We start from the raw sequence: 16,884 nt of genomic DNA, 5'->3' as shown, positions 1-16,884 counted from the left end.
AATTAATTCTCATTATAATTCTTAATACATTTTCTTCTGTTTATTTTGCTGTAATTTCTCAGTTTGAGGACTGTTGTTCATATATATTTGTTCATCGTGCTAGTTGCCAATATAATTGTCAATAATGTGCACATGCATTGTATGACATTCCAGGAGTTCATGTTTTTGCATTACATAATCCTGCTAATGAATCGTGATTTTATTTTTGTGGCTTCTTTATTAGGGTATGTATAAAAGGAAAAATATGTACAGTAGAAATGGTTTTATTTTTTTATACTTACAAAAATAGAATTCAGTGCGAAAATTGCTTTGTTACAAACAGGAATCAAAACAAAGTATTGAATGGAAGAACTGAAAAACTATACTTACTGGTACAGCATGGTGTTCCTTTATCTCTCTCCTCTTGAGTGTTTGAACTGCTGGGTATGGGGGAAATGGAGGAGCTGCGAACACAGAGCCCATAAACCTCCTTTCTCTGATATCCAGCTGGGCCCGCTGTTCTGTTTTTTATGGAGAAAAAAAAATCAACAACATACACATTTAATGCCTATTTTTAATACAAGATTTTTATTCTTTATTCCAAGGGATGTTTGCTTTTCGTCCACTAGATGTCAGTAGAATTCCATCTTTGAATTTCTATGAATTGTGTATTTTCAAATTTAAAGTGTTACTCTGCTGTGGATTACATTTAGAAGGCCTTTAATTTGCCTTTAAATATCTACCATATGTTACTTTTGCCGGAAAGGACATTAAATAGCTGCTTGATTGGAGTAGCAATGGCATTCTTATAATGCATTCACCAACACCTTCATTGCAGACGGCACTGGTGACTTCAGAGTTTAAATGGTCAAATGATGGAACACAGAACATTTAGAAAATGTATATGTTAACCAGTTTACAATATAAGTGGTGAGTTAAATATCAAAAACCATATGGGCTTTATTTTTTTTTAATCAAGTTAATTTATTTCATTATTTGGTTTGTTTTGCGGTTTTATTTCTTCCAAGGATGAAAAAAATAGAACGATATCTTGAGCTTTTGTACCGTTAATACATTTGTTTACTTTCAATATTTTCTATTCTGTTTTAACCATCATTAGCTTCAGAATAATGTATCACAAGTCAGGAGAAATCTAGTTGATTGACAGGGTCTTGTACGCTATTAACTGATCCACATGCTGTGGATTACAGATGTGGTTACAGATTGCCAAGTCCTGTGTCAGACAGCAGCAGATGACAAGGGCGGCTAAAGCTACATGAGTAATGTAGGTCAGGGAGGGAATAAGCAAAGCCTCCCTACTATGGTAGTATCCAGTGTACTGTAAATGGATAGCAATGAGCAAATATAACAAGCAGTCACGACCACACAATATACAGATACATACAACTATAGCTTTAGTGTGAGAAATGGTTATTATTGCTTTCACTGTAACGACTCTCTCATGTACTGGCTCCTGGATAGTGTTCACTCTACTACATTTTTCATGAACAAAACAGAGGTTAAGGCAGCCATATTTTATCCACTTGCTCATTTTTATACAACACATCAGATCAGTGGTTTCCAAACCAGTCCCTAAGGAACAACTGTGCAGGATTTAGACAATATTGCTCCAAATTATTATTATTAATATTGCGATTTATATAGCGCCAACAGATTCTGCAGCGCTTTACAATATTATGAGAGGGGGATTTAAGTATAAATAGGACAATTACAAGAAAACTTACGGGAACAATAGGTTGAAGAGGATAGGACTCTGACAAAAACTGAACCAATGGTGTACCCTAAGGACAGGGTTAAGAAAGGATAAATGTAAATAGCCTTAAATCCACTACCTACCCACCCACCTATCTATCCGTATCATTTAAATTGGTATGTTTTGTAGTGTGATACAGGATTTAATTTAGTCTCAGTTGCATTTAATTCTAATTGCTGTCCTTCCTAAAACAACTAATTATATTATCTGTCATCACGGACTCATGTTAAAGACCTGATTGCAATGATAACATAAATCGTCGTTGGCGTGTAAGGGGTTAAGTCATGTGTTTTAGTTTCCATTTCCATCTATCATCTGTAAACTCTCTATGACCTTTTTTTTAGAGGATTCTATTCTTCCCAGGCTTCATTAAAAGCTGTATGATAGACAGGAGCGCACAGCAGGATGATCTTACAGCGCAGCTTCAGAGGCATCACACAAAAAGGAAACAACCATTGCTATATAACATGTTTACAGCAGCAATATAGCAAGGCATCCACAGTCTTTGCATATAATTACCACTGAAGGCCAAAAAGGAACTAATTATAGCTTTTTTGTGCTATGTACAATACCAGCTAATTTCCTTGTCTAGAGAGGCAACACGTAGATCTTTAATGGAACGTACTATGTGGCATCGAGATTATACCTGTACAAATAACCACTTCATTGCATATTTATTGGTGATATGTAAATCAATAGCAGACCTGCACAACATACAGCAAAGGATTTTGAGCGGCCGGCAAAAAATGGGCCGAACACTAAGGGGCCCCATCGGTGAGACCCCATGCACTTACCGTAGGTCTTCCCGGTGGGCATGTGTCAGCAAGGGCCCGATTAGATCAGTGTACAACTATAGGTTTGTTTTTGAGAGAAAGATAACAATAAAGCTGTTTTTTTTTTCTTGTGTGAGTTTTGTATGAAATTATTTATATTTGTATTTAATTATTTTAGCATCCACTAAGGGTCCACACCAACTCCTACCATATAGACATCCTTGTAAGTGGTTTATTCAGTCAAACAGCAGAGGGGGCTGTAGCAGAGCCATTTCTATGTACAGCCAGGTGAGTTGCTAAGTCACAAACTAGGGACTTGAACCAAAAAAATGTACGGCCCTTTCCAACATATATCAACCTAACCCCTTCTCAAAACTCTATGTTCAAACATGAAACTCTAATATGTTCTAAATTATCTTCTAATGTTTGAACACATTCAGAGTATTATATAAACCTATATTTATAAATTACACATCTGCTGTAATAAGCCCATACTATACTGTATTAATTTGGACCAATTTCACCCCAAACCTGCAACATTAAACCTACACCACTGCATTAAAACCCTGAACTCACAGCGATACACCCACATTGTGCTGTTTAATTAACTCCAAATATATTACTGTAAAGTGGCACTCTCATAAATGATGTAATTTAAGGTGTCATTTCTCACAGGGGCTTGTGGATAAGAATCAATTTGTCCACAAATCAGACCCTGGAATTTTCAGAACCCATTTTTGGGTCAAGCTCTTGTCATCTGACACCCCTGCTTCTGATGACAAACCTTAAAGGATCACTATAGGGTCAGGAACACAAACATGTATTCCTGACCCTATAGTGTTAAAACCACCATCTAGCCCCCCTGGGCCCCTCATGCCTCCATAAATATAGCAAAATCTTACTGTATTCAAGTCTGAAGCTGTAACTCTGCATGCTGTTTGTCTCAGAAAAACAAGCAGTCTGCTGACATCATCAGAAGTGGTAGCCTGATCCAATCACAGTGCTTCCCCATAGGATTGTCTGAGACTGACAAAGAGGCAGATCAGGGGCAGAGCCAGCATGATTCAAACACAGCCCTGGCCAATCAGCATCTCCTCGTAGAGATGAATTGAATCAATGAATCTCTGTGAGGAAAGCTCAGTGTCTGCATGCAGAGGGAGGAAATACTGAATGTTTGGTTGCATTTTAGGCAGCCATGACCCAGGAAGGATCTCTAACAGCCATCTGAGGAGTGGCCAGTGAAGTTATAACTAGGCTGTAATGTAACACTGCATTTTCTCTTAAAAGAGCAAAAAGCCTGAAGGTAATGATTCTACTCACCAGAACAAATTCAATAAGCTGTAGTTGTTCTGGTGACTATAGTGTCCCTTTAAACAATTTGAAGGTTTCTAATTCCTGCAGGTTAGCTGCGAACTTGCTGCTTGGCGAGTTAACCACTTAGTAAATGCCCAAATATTTGTACAAAGAGAAGGAGGAAATCATCTTACCCCTCCGCAGCGCTCGCAGATTTTGTTTGGCATGACGATGCAGCTCTTCCACACACGCAGGTCTTGTGGAGGGCAGAAAAATATTCCTCTGCTGGTGCCAGGACGTCTTGTAATACACATTTAGCTTGCTTTCTGCGTCCAAGTTTGAGACAGCTGTTTAGAGAAGAGAAGACAAGAAATGTTCAGTATTCTCACTGCTTGTGTACAAAGCTTCTATGTTATCTGCTATTGCAATGCCACACCATTCTTCAAATGGATACTTCAAAGCCTTACCCTGCATTTTGCAATTTTACCCAACATATGCATTGCATTACATTTAAAATACTTAATATACTTTAATATATGAAATACTTTAAAATACAATCCTGCTATTTTTGGCTACAAATGAATTTTTTATCCCAAACATCTACATTTGGTTTGTGTGATGCTAAGCATAAATGCAAACTAAAGCACTGTACTGGAACCTGTAAAACTGTCTCATATATCACATGTGATGGATGGTTTGCGAGGTTCTGCTATCTGCTCGGTGTGTTTGACACTAGAGATTGCATTAAACCCATTTATGGAGCCTCAGAGTCCTTCCTCCAGTATCTGTGATAGAATTCAGTGCACACTATAGCAGAAATATAGAAGGCCACATTGACTATTAAGTCAGTTTGAATAACCCTGCAAATAATGGACCTGTTTTGCAACGTGATTGAACTTTTAACTTTATTCCACATACTATATTTACGTGTGTATTCCTGTGAAAATACCCTACAAGTGCTGTTAGAAGTGGCCCTCTATCAATAATATGTCAAGTCAATGATTAGTGATCCTCTGCGTATTTGTGAACACTAATAAACAAACACCACTAGCACTATAGACACTACAACATGCTGTAGTGGTTATGGTGCCAGGAATGACCTCCTAGATTAATGAGTCAAACTGGATAAGAATGGTTTGACAACTTACATGTGGTCCTTCCACCTACCCTGCTGTCAGACGTTCCTGCAAGGAGCCTCTGTTAGCTTTACTAAGATAACCTCTAACATGTAAGACTAGCTCATTGGCTGAAAGCATCAGCTGCGTACTCTTAACCAATCAGTGCAGCCACGCATGGCCGGTCTGACTGCAGGGCAGGCCGCAGCAGTTGTCCCTCAGAATTCCTGTAAACTTTTTAAATAGTTTGACTACTTACTCTGGGATGTTGCCAAGATTATGGGGCTTTCTGGGAGACTGGATACTGGCATTTGCTAACATGCAAAAACAGCACGTCTGTCTGTCTGTCTACCTTTTTAAGTATTTAGTTATCTATTTACAGATACGTTACTTGCCTTTACTCAAGGCACAGCATTAACAAATCTGGAAAGGAGATGCTTGCTTCACAAATATGTAATAAGATTATTATTTTTTATTTAGATTATATATCATAATCTGTTTTGTTTTTGGATAATACAGGTACTGTACAAAAAACTAATTGTGTGATGTTGCAGCCACTGGTTTTGAGTCTCAGTGATGTTTTACGGTATTGTTGAATCTATTTGACGTGACGTTTTGTCTACTTGACACTCCCAATCCATGGGCCCACATTTTTAAAGCTTATTTGCAGAGTCCACAAATGCTTTCTTTCCTCCAGACATGTATTGTGTGGCTTTTGTTTCTCCTATATTGACTTTGCACTGCAAACAAACATATACATAAATATTGCGTGTTTTATAAGCTGGGCTAAATACGTAAATGCATTCTGTAGACAAGCTACTACTGACAAAAGTTACTTTTACAATAAATGATACATGGCAAAGATAATTGTAGATTATACTAGCTTTAGTGTAACTATAATCTTAATTTTATTAATGACAGGAGGCGAATATATGAAGCCTCCTGTCATGTTATAAAATTAACTCTGTTGTGCACCCCCCCCCCCCACCCCCACAAATAACAACCTACAGTTAAACTTCCATTTACAGTGTACAGTGCATTTTCAGATTACATTTTTTTTTTTTAATCCATGTCTGACTAATTTAGTGACACTATGGCCTATACACACAAGGGACAAATATTAATTAGGAAATAAAGGTCATATTTGGGAGGGACCAAACAAGATTTTTAGGTTTTATGGACCAGGTTATTTACCATGTGAAGAAATCACACGGTCAATTTATTAAATGTAATGTCTGTCTGCACCTGGGTAAAATGCAATTACCAAAACCAACAGAGAGAAGAGAAAAAAAATGTATCCGTTTATTACAAGTCTTGCCTTCCAGATAGATTGTTATATGACAAGCTGATATAGTATTTAGAAAAATCTTTAAAAAATATATATATATTTCTTTACAGGTTTTTGGGCGTGTGTGTGCATGTGTGTGTCTGTGTAATCAGCTTGTACAAGTACATGCACCAAAACAACATTCCTCTTTGCTCAATTGTAAATGATCCGGATTTCCCTCATCACAACAATGTCAGACAATGTCTAATGGGGTCTGGCTTGCCTTCATCTCATGCTTCATTAGACCCTAAGGGGAGGGATTACTGAACGTTAATGCCTTATTTCACAATTACACACCCCACCTGTCGAGAATCGTGTAGAGAATGGCCTTTCTCTGTGTTTGTCTTCTTATGTACAATAGATTATGTTTGCTCTTGCAAACTGAGAACAATCTACTTTCACTCAATTATGATCCTAGTCCAAAATGTACAATTTATTTAAAGAAAATTACTTTTCATGGGACATGTTGAATCATGGCGCTTGGTGTGTGGCTGACCTCTGTTATTAACACTGCCCTATTACCCTAGTGTCAGACCTGCATTGTATCAAGTACTCCCATCTCCTGCCTTGATGGAGGGCGTCAGCGTAGAGGTTGCAGGAGAATTGTTGGAGACACTGCCAAGAGAGTGACCATTCTAGGAGACATGGAACCGTAATCAGAGCTATAGATCTCCAGCTCACCCATGGCCTATGCTACCTTTCCTACATATAATCTAAAGCTGGGGGCTCCAACCTTTGTTCTCCATCTAGTGATATTAGCCTAAAATTCAAAAAAATCTGGAAATTTAGTGCAAAGCCAACTAAGAAGCCAATAAAAAAATAGAAGTTCCTGATTACATTCATGCTCGTTTTTTTTCCTTCTACTATGTTTTATGTCATGCTGAAATTGCCACCGACGTCACAGAGAGCACTGTTAAGAATCCAAAAACAATAAATATTTTAAAGCTGTTCTCACACTAGATGGTTGAGATTCTAAATATACATTTTTATAATGAATAGGCAAAAATCTGTTAAAAACCTGATCAGCAACATAAAGTAAAAGTGTAAAAGTCAAGCTATTTCCTTATGGATTATGGTTTTGGTTTGCGCAAGACGCTGGTCTTCCTAATAGCCATGATGTTCTCTCTCTGCATTAAAATGCTTGAAGATAGTATGAGCTCTTAGACCATCCAAGCGTGCTTGTTCTAATAATAACTATACAAAGGGCAAGCAAGAAGACTTTCTGCTCTATTTATTTTGCTGTCTTTTCCGGGATTCCCCTACAGCTGTCTGGTAGACTTGTATTATTTTTTATATTATTTATTTTAACAATTCACAATTGTCATTTCTTATTAGCTGAAAAGCACACATCTTGTCTGTGTATTTACCAGATTTGATATGCAGAATTCATTGTATTGTAATGTAAAAGTGGTAAGGTCACAAAGGGACAGTGGATGTTTTGTTATCTCGCAAATCTTACCTAGGGCTAGGTTAAACCTTTTCAAAATACTACACATTGCATAGAACAGGAGCCCTCATGTTGGTACTCTTTCATGACCTCCACGGAAGGCTCCATTCTACAACCTATGATAACATCAGTCTTGTAAGAGATGTCTTGAAGAGGTGAGACAGAATAGAAAAGCCCAGCGTTATGCATTTTGAAGGTATTGGTAAGACTCGGTTTGTTGTAGTAGTTTTGGATCACAATAAAGAAGTAGGCTAATTACATAGAAACAACAAACCTCAACAAACCTAAGAACTCCAATAAAAAGGGAATTTCACCTTCCTCTGCAAGGGACACTATGGAGATTTAGATTGGCCATTGACTAATGATTGCTAATGGCAAAATGATACCAATACATTATAAGGTGCTAAATGTAAGCAAGTCAGATTCCAACATGAGTTAAAGGAGAGTGGAACCATATCTGCTCACTTGTAACTGTCAGACTATTGTTCAAATAAAGTTACACCGGACATTCTATGAAAATACAACTATTTATCGTCATGTTACATTAGCAGATCCATGTAAAGCCTCCGTAACAAAACCTGGAATAACTGGAGTGTACATTGAGAAGCATCCTCAGAACAGTAACTGCCAGGTAAGTGGACTTCAGGGAGGTCTGTAATATGTGACTTCATACAGAGCCCACTATACAACAACGGATCTCACTTAAATAAAGAGTATAGACTATCAATGACCTTTTAGAACTACAGTCCGATACTTTTACCAATTATTTTCTTAATTTATTAACTACAGCTGTCTAGCCCTCTAACTGCGTCCACAAATACGTTTGTGTGGTTATTTGAAACATCATCCAGTACATGTTCTCCCCTTGAAATAGACATTGGAGTGAGGACTCTAATGGTGAGCTTAGAAGAATTTTATTATTGAGTTTGTGCGACCGTGTTTTCCAAAGTGTGTATGATCAACAAGCAGCAGAGGGAAGTAATGTGTTCACTGTCCTTAAACACATTCTGTTACTGGGAGAAAGCATCCTCACCCCCTGGATATGAACAAACATACAAAGAGCAGTGTCAAGTTCTTTAACCCCTTAAGGACCAAACTTCTGGAATTAAAGGGAATCACGACATGTCACACATGTCATGTGTCCTTAAGGGGTTAAATTTCTTCTTTTTCCCTTAAGCTCTGAACAGCCCTAACTCCAACACTACCCTGGGTTTTGTAATGCACTCTGACAGCGAGCACCAAAGAGTACGCCATGCCTATATATTTGTAGGAACTCGGAGGCACTCAATAATGTATTCACAGCCATACTGCTCTGCTTCAATCATGATCCATTGCACAGCAAGCTGCAGCAAATTCACCAGAGCAGGCAGCTTAGCATGTTCAAAAACATTGTTCTCTACACTGAGGAACACATGCACTAAGAGGCTCGATAAAATAGAAAATAAACATGGCATATGTTGGACACACGATGTACTGTATAATGTTGCAGCATGTAAAACAAAAATTAGCAATGCATCCTTTTTCACATTGCAAAGGAAAAACATGTCGGTATGTTTGATTTATATTGCATTAGGGCATAGGCTGTTAATTCAGTCTTTTATTGGCAAACGTGCTGCAAGGATGAGAAGAAGCTGGAGCCAGAGGGGAAGGATGCAAGTGATAGAATTTATGAGGCTGGTACACTGCATATCTGTAAAGGATGTGTCACCCTGGCCTGAATGCTCACTATGAGGCCAATGGCTGCCAAAACACTTACATATGAGTACATATGCCCAGGAATAGCTTAGTGTAGCCCCCAGAAAGTGATTTTTGCTCTGGTGTCCTTATAGGCAGAACACCACGAGAAATCTCAGAATGGTATGAATGCCTTACATTTATTATGTGGCTCTTGTGAGATTTAAGGAATTATTTATAGTTATCACACTAATGGAATTATATGCGTAGGCCAGCATTTTGGTGGTGTCTGGTGATAGCAATAGATGAATATATTGGTGAAAGTGAGATGATTAATACACGTAATGACACGTGATTGCCAAGAAAAGACACTGCTGAGTTAAACACAACAAAATAACTGTTGGCTTTTGATGTGAGCAAGTTACAATTCAGTTATTATACGGATGTTACATCATGAAATCTATGATGCTCACCCATTATACTATAAAAAAAAATAATAATTAAACATCTGTATTACTCATCCTCATTACAACCGAGAGCCGGTACATGTTTCCTAGGCCAGATCATAGTTTAGGTTTCCTACTACACCAAATCTCCTTAAGTTTGGATATACGATAATGAACTTATCGATCAAAATGCCAAAAACATACAACTGAAATTTAATGCAGAAATATTATCAATATTTGTGGAATCCTGTCTCACTAAGGAATGCAATTAGGGAACCATGCCAAAAAGCATTGTGTGACTGTTTTTTTTTTTACTGTTGGGAGGTTTGAGTAATGAATCAAGGCCTGTGTGCAATAACCTGATAAAGGTTTTTTGTCCAGGCCTTACCATGGCATTATACTGTAGGGCACATATATCTCGGCAGTTCTTGTTCAGTGCTGTCACTACTTCATTCATGAAAACAGAGCTTAAGTCTTTAATTGTTTGCCAGAAAAACAGCAATAAAACAAGCATTTGATTGCACGTGTTATCAGAAAGCACTGGAACAGCCCTGATAAACAAACTTGACCTATTAGTATTCAGCCCGCAAACACATCCCAATAACCTATAGCTATCTGTATCCCAGCAACCATTTCACATATTATTCTCACTGAATAGCCTGATCTTAATCAAACTATAATTACAGTTTTAATTGAAAAGATAAAACTTTAATTTCCTGTCAAAAATGTGTATTTTTGGAATGAAGGTTGATCAAACAAACCACAGAAAGTACAAAAATCACATACTAATCTGTGTATAGATACGATGCTTCACTGGCATTATTTCAACCTCAAGGATTGGAAAAGGATACATACCACTGAATAAAATAATATTGTTGAGTCCATTGAGTTCTGCAAACATCGTAACAAACCAAAAGCTCAAAGGCTGTTTAATTTATGAATATCTCCAGATATGAGATAAATATATTTAGATAATATTATTTTCCTATAATACATGCTTCACTGTTATAGTATCTGTTTGTTTTTTAAGGGTTAATGTGTTTGTGTTGGAGCTAGGGTTAGGGCTTCTATACTTTGAGCATACCTCACAAGTGATCCTATCTAGGAGAGACAGTTCCTACGTGCCAACAATACTGAATTTGCTGGGACAGTCCCACATTTTGGTGTACTGTCTCTCCAAAAGTAGATACCGAGGACTTGTTGCTGGCAGATTCCAAAATGCAGGAGGGGATTTGGCACCATGCATAGTCTGCCTTGATGAGGTATTGGGCACCCTCTTTATGTGTGGGCAGTCTGCTCCCTTCTCTGCCCACCTATGTCCAAATCACACCATTAAAATGAAAGTGTTCCTCTTGAAATCTTGGGAGGTATTTTTTAGAGCAGGGTTGGACAAAAGGTAGCCACCCAGATGTTGTAGAACTCCAACTACTGTGATGCTTTGCCCGCTTTTAGAATGGCAAAGCGTCATAGAAGTTTCCGTTCTACAACATCTTGGGATGTACCATTTGCCTAGCCATGCTCTAAAACATACCTCCCAAGATTTCAAGAGGAACATTTTAATTTTAATATTCATGGTCCTTCCTCACTGTAAAATTGCACAAAAACATCTTCAAGCAAGAGCTTTGCTTTCTCTTACCTACTGTCTGTTACTGTTCCATGTGGTGCAAATGTCTAATTCTGCAGTTAATATAGAGAATGGTCACAGCAGGGACACAACACATGATTAACACACCCATTGTTTGAGAAATATTCAATGCACAATCTACTTATGAGAATATTCTAAAACTAAATGGCACTTTAGGCCTCAATTACATATAAGCAGGTCATATGTTTTGGTAGTTTTTCTGTTCCTGATAAGTCATTTAATGGATTGGATTTATTTAATTACAGCAGTTGAATGTTGGAGCATAAAAAAATATAGACTTTGACGATTCATATCCATTAAGCCAGCATATAGTGCCCATTAACTGGGCCTATCAAATTCGACAGATAAAAGCTGTTGATAAATCTTTTTTTGACCATTTGCCCGCTGGCAGCAATAGCAGCAAATGTTATCTCTGGGTGGTTAGGGTCCCCCAAGCACCTATGATGCTAAACATCACGACATTGGACCAAGGCTGATGCAGCGATGGTCCACGCCAGATGCAGCTTTTTATAGTACACCTCCTCCCCACGTCAGCCTGGGAAATCAATATTTTGTGCTATTATAGTTCAACTGCAGTGAATTGTCTTGGGAGATCGATTCCCCGTCAGGATCTGCTTGATAAATACATTGAGGTAAGGGCTACTACTCTCAAGTAATTCTAAAATCTTTAATGGGTCCTAGTGATTTCAGAAGATTGAGCAGTTCTAGGTTTCCTCAATGCCTAAGCATAATTTAGTTGAAAACCGCCATACTTGTAAATTATTTATGAAACGCACTATAGTCTTCAATATGGAAGCTTCTGTTTAAACTTGGCTTTAGTCACATATTATTTAACAATCATCTAGTTATTTTTAGGCATCTGTATTAAATTTGATTTGCACCAAAAGGGCCAGTTTGACCATCTTGATTTTACATCTTCTGAAGGTCAGGGTACTAGATATTTAGCACAGACTGGGGAACGAAAAGAGAAAAGCTTGACATGAAGTAGAGAATTGGCTGGGATATACACTCAAAATGAATCAAGCTAAAATAATTTTGTAATTCCAAGAAAGGGATTCCCCAATAACAGGATTCTGGATTCTGTATCTGACACAAAACATATTGCCGGTTGAACTGTACATGACAGATAATGGGAAAGCAGCACTTCCAGAACAGTGCAGAGCAGTATTGTACAACAGATTAATTAGATGGACTTGCAACCTCATCTACCATTTTGCAGTTCATATACTATGACTGCAAGTCCAAGGTACCCTTCACCCAAAGTACAGTTATTAAGATAAACAGAGGGGTTCCATTGATCGAGCCTCTGATTGAACATCTAGGTGCGAAACAGATTTAGCATTATGACATATACCCACTATATGTTCTTAAAGTGATTATTTCACTTTAAATGTGCTTACAAAGAAAGAGCACCCAGCAATAACCTGATAGGAAATATCAATATGGTGCTATACGGTAATCTATATGTGGATATAAATAAAGCCTATCACAAAGTATATCACACATGAGATTTATTGTTTTGCTGTGATCTGAATAGCTGAATATACAATCAGAATTTTTTTTTTTCCGGACAGCTTCTGAGCAGATTGCAAATTGCATCTTTTATTTCCATCTAAGGCCAGAACTGAACCTAAGGAATGTCCATACTGTGTTTAATCGTGTCCTGTTTGCCAGTGATTTGACTATCCAGACAGTCAGACCAGCTGCAGGCTGCCAGGGGTGCAGTTTGTAGGAGCGAGGCAATTTATGCTTTCCATTTTTCTTGATGTAAAATGTGGTTTATATTTCCAGTTGTCATATTGGTCTGGAGCTGGTAATCTCAGCCCTGTCGTCATACGGTCTGGCTACAAAACTACACAGCACAGAAATACCACTGCTGGCTCATTTCAAACTCTTTGAAATAATAATCTTTTTCATTTTGGATCCCATGAACCTGGGTATCGTAAAGGCCAGACTGTAATGCAATACACCTCAGACCTTTATCTTTAATTTGTACTGAAATATATATATATATATATTTAATGTTTAACACTTTACACCCTTTTCGCTTAGATTAACACCAGTTTAAAGCATTCACTCTGCTACAGTGCTTGTTATCTTAGATTAGATTACATTTAAACAATTCAGAGCTGTAATACATGGTCAGTATGGCTCACGTTAGCACCCAAGATATTTCTGAATGACATTTCCCACAATGCTCAGCAAGCACGTAGATTGCTGAATGTCTGCACATGTTCTGTGTGTTTGCAAGGTGTGGCTCTGATTTAAGAAGAATTATCATTGATTTTAACAAAGTCTTGCGGTCAAATGATTTTGTCTAGAATTTGGACGTGGCTACTTTTTATTGCTTTTTCCGGAATTTTTTTCTTTACTAACGGAGGACACCAGAGAGTACAGTAGAAGCACATCATTATATGCACTACGCAAAGCGGTGTAGGTTTTTGAGCACCTACTGCAGAGCATTTAAAGGAACACTATAGTCACCTAAATTACTTTAGCTAAATAAAGCAGTTTTAGTGTATAGATCATTCCCTTGCAATTTCACTGCTCAATTCACTGTCATTTTGGAGTTAAATCACTTTGTTTATGTTTATGCAGCCTTAGCCACACCTCCCCTGGCTATGATTGACAGAGCCTGCATGAAAACAAAAACTGGTTTCACTTTCAAACAGATGTAATTTACCTTAAATAATTGTATCTCAATCTCTAAATTTAACTTTAATCACATACAGGAGGCTCTTGCAGGGTCTAGCAAGCTATTAACATAGCAGGGGATAAGAAAATCTTAATTAAACAGAACTTGCAATAAAGAAAGCTTAAATAGGGCTCTCTTTACAGGAAGTGTTTATGGAAGGCTGTGCAAGTCACATGCAGGGAGGTGTGACTAGGGTTAATAAACAAAGGGATTTAACTCCTAAATGGCAGAGGATTGAGCAGTGAGGCTGCAGGGCATGTTCTATACACCAAAACTGCTTCATTAAGCTAAAGTTGTTCAGGTGACTCTAGTCATCATGTTATTTAAATACATTGAAACACTGAATTATTGCTCTACATGCGATATGTCATGGCTGAAAATAATTAACACTCAGAAATTGAACGTTTATTACGTTTGTTGTGTAAGACATATAAGGCTGCTGACTCCATCTAATAATTAGGGGATTGGATTTATAGAAATATCTGTAATAGAAAAGTAGGGCAGTTCTAGAATGTGCAGCAATCACCATAGTTACCAATTAAATATGCAGGAATATTCCACAAGTTCCCCTGGTGATTGCTCCATTTTTAGATCTTCACTTTTCTATTACTGATATCTCTATAAAACTCTTCTTATTAGTGTATGCCTCTGACAGGGCACCTGATGATAGATATACCCTGCAGGAATGAATGTTCCAGGGGCAATAGTCGGCCTGGGGCACTTTCCTTGTAAGAATCCTCCTTATCTGTCTGCAGTGAACTCCCTGGCACCTGTCTAATACTAACACATTCAATTAGCCATTGATGAAAATGTGTCAACAGCTAAAGCTATCCCTGACCTATATGAAATAAACAGAGCTGATAGAGGCCTTCATTCATGCTGAACTATGAACCTCTCTAGACATCATTAACAAGGATTGTGAAAGGCTTTTATTCCTTTTTTTTCTGGACTGATAAGTGAGCTTAGCATGGAAACTCCACAATTTACCTGGCTTTTGAAGTTAGTGCTTTTTAACTTACAGTCTTAAAAATGATATTGTACCTGCACCCACGAGTGACCACACTCATAAGATACCATATTACCGCTAGTCATTAAACTGTTATTAAACATTTCTCTTTTGGTTCACATTCCATTTTCCCAATAATCGTGTTGCTTTCTATCTAACAGAAAGATTCAAACTTAACATTTCATTTGATTTTTATTTCTGGAATGTGATTGGTGCATCTCTTAAGGCTAAACACCTAGGGGCATACACTAAACAGTCAATTAATTCTGTTTGCATGACTTTGTCAAATCTGCTTCTGAAAGGTACTAAAAGCAGGACTTCAGGCAAAATCAGATAAGACAAATAACACATTTATCAAACAAATTCTAATTCCACACAAACAAGTGAACTCTTTTGAAATGGGTCCATGGTAACACACACACACACACACACTCACTCTTTCTCTCTCTCTCTCTCTCCATTTTCCACATAGTAAGGGTATAGTTGCTCAGGTTCTCTATGGCTATAAGATAATTGAATGACTTGGGGATCTCTTCTGATCTATACAACTATCACTGTCTATGACTGGTGGTCCTTCATAATAATATAAGTCATCATAAATCCAGTGGTAACTGGTAGTAATTAATTTTAACACTGCTTTATTTTTCTGAGATATTATGAAGCAGGGTAATGAAATTAAGACTCATAAATTAGGAACCCTTTCGGTCATCCTGTGTATCTGGATTTCTGATTTTGGGGTTACCAAATGTTTCCCCAAGCAGTTAAATGCAATTGCTTTTATCACAGCTACTGCAGTCAAATTATGCCCACTTCCACAGGGTATGCCAGCCACTGTTACCACAGAATTTGCCACATGCTAATGTGAATACTTCTAAATTCGGACACACACACACAAATACGTGTCATTTTTAAATATAGAAGAAAGTTTAAAGAATAGATTGAGCATGACTTAAATAGTTTTTCACATTCCTTATTAAACTGCAGAGATTAAAACCAGCTCATCTAAGTCATTGTAATTTTTATTACTACAACAACATGTTCTAACTTGATTTAATGACTACAAAGAAAAGTGCCATAAAATGTAATGGCTGTAATTTAGACCTGAATCTTCAAGATGTTTTCTTGTGACCCACTGCATATACAGCCAAATACCCATTAAAACAATGATGGAAAAATAAACTGATTAATGCTGATTTTATTGTATCACCAGCATCTTCAAATGCCAAAAATCCTGTGCTTACAGGCAGATCTTAATGTGTAAGGTGATGTGTGACTGACACATCATTGAGTCCTCTTAGCACTAATGTGTCAATGACAAATTATCATCTTCATCAGGCCTCGACAAACATGACAACCATGGAGTTAAAACAACAAAATCACCAGTGGCTGTGGAGATTGAGGGTACAGATACACAGCACTGACAAGGATAACAGATAATGTTCTCACAAATTTCATGATGCACTATAAATAGATTTAAGAATGCATTCCATATATATTTGTTGTAATGAATGCTGTTCACACAAACAATTATAATTAAATACCTCCCATAAAAAGATACAATATATATACACCCAGTATAGTTGTGAGCAAGATACAAGAGACTCTTAGAATAAAATAATAGTGTATAAATATCAGTATTAGTAGTTTTAATATCCTTATTAATGAAGCTCCAACATATCTTACAGCACTTTAAAAAACAAACATTATTTG

At 37.3% G+C, this 16,884-nt stretch overlaps 1 protein-coding gene across 2 annotated transcripts in view; it reads right to left on the bottom strand.

The window, feature by feature from the left end:
* The window catches only part of NHS (NHS actin remodeling regulator), a 218,579-nt gene that overhangs the window by 14,454 nt on the left and 187,241 nt on the right, over positions 1-16,884 (bottom strand). For both annotated transcript variants that reach the window (XM_063456850.1, XM_063456858.1), the window contains exons 2-3: positions 4,014-4,166; positions 370-500 (exon numbers count right to left, since the gene is read on the bottom strand). In XM_063456850.1, coding sequence (XP_063312920.1) covers positions 370-500; positions 4,014-4,166 — 284 coding nt within the window. The remainder of the gene's footprint in view (positions 1-369; positions 501-4,013; positions 4,167-16,884) is intronic.

The sequence above is a fragment of the Pelobates fuscus genome, chromosome 1 (assembly GCF_036172605.1).
Source record: "Pelobates fuscus isolate aPelFus1 chromosome 1, aPelFus1.pri, whole genome shotgun sequence".
In the NCBI taxonomy this organism is placed as follows: domain Eukaryota; kingdom Metazoa; phylum Chordata; class Amphibia; order Anura; family Pelobatidae; genus Pelobates; species Pelobates fuscus.
Note: the sequence above shows the minus strand (reverse complement) of the source record. Positions and strands in the feature narration are given on the sequence as shown.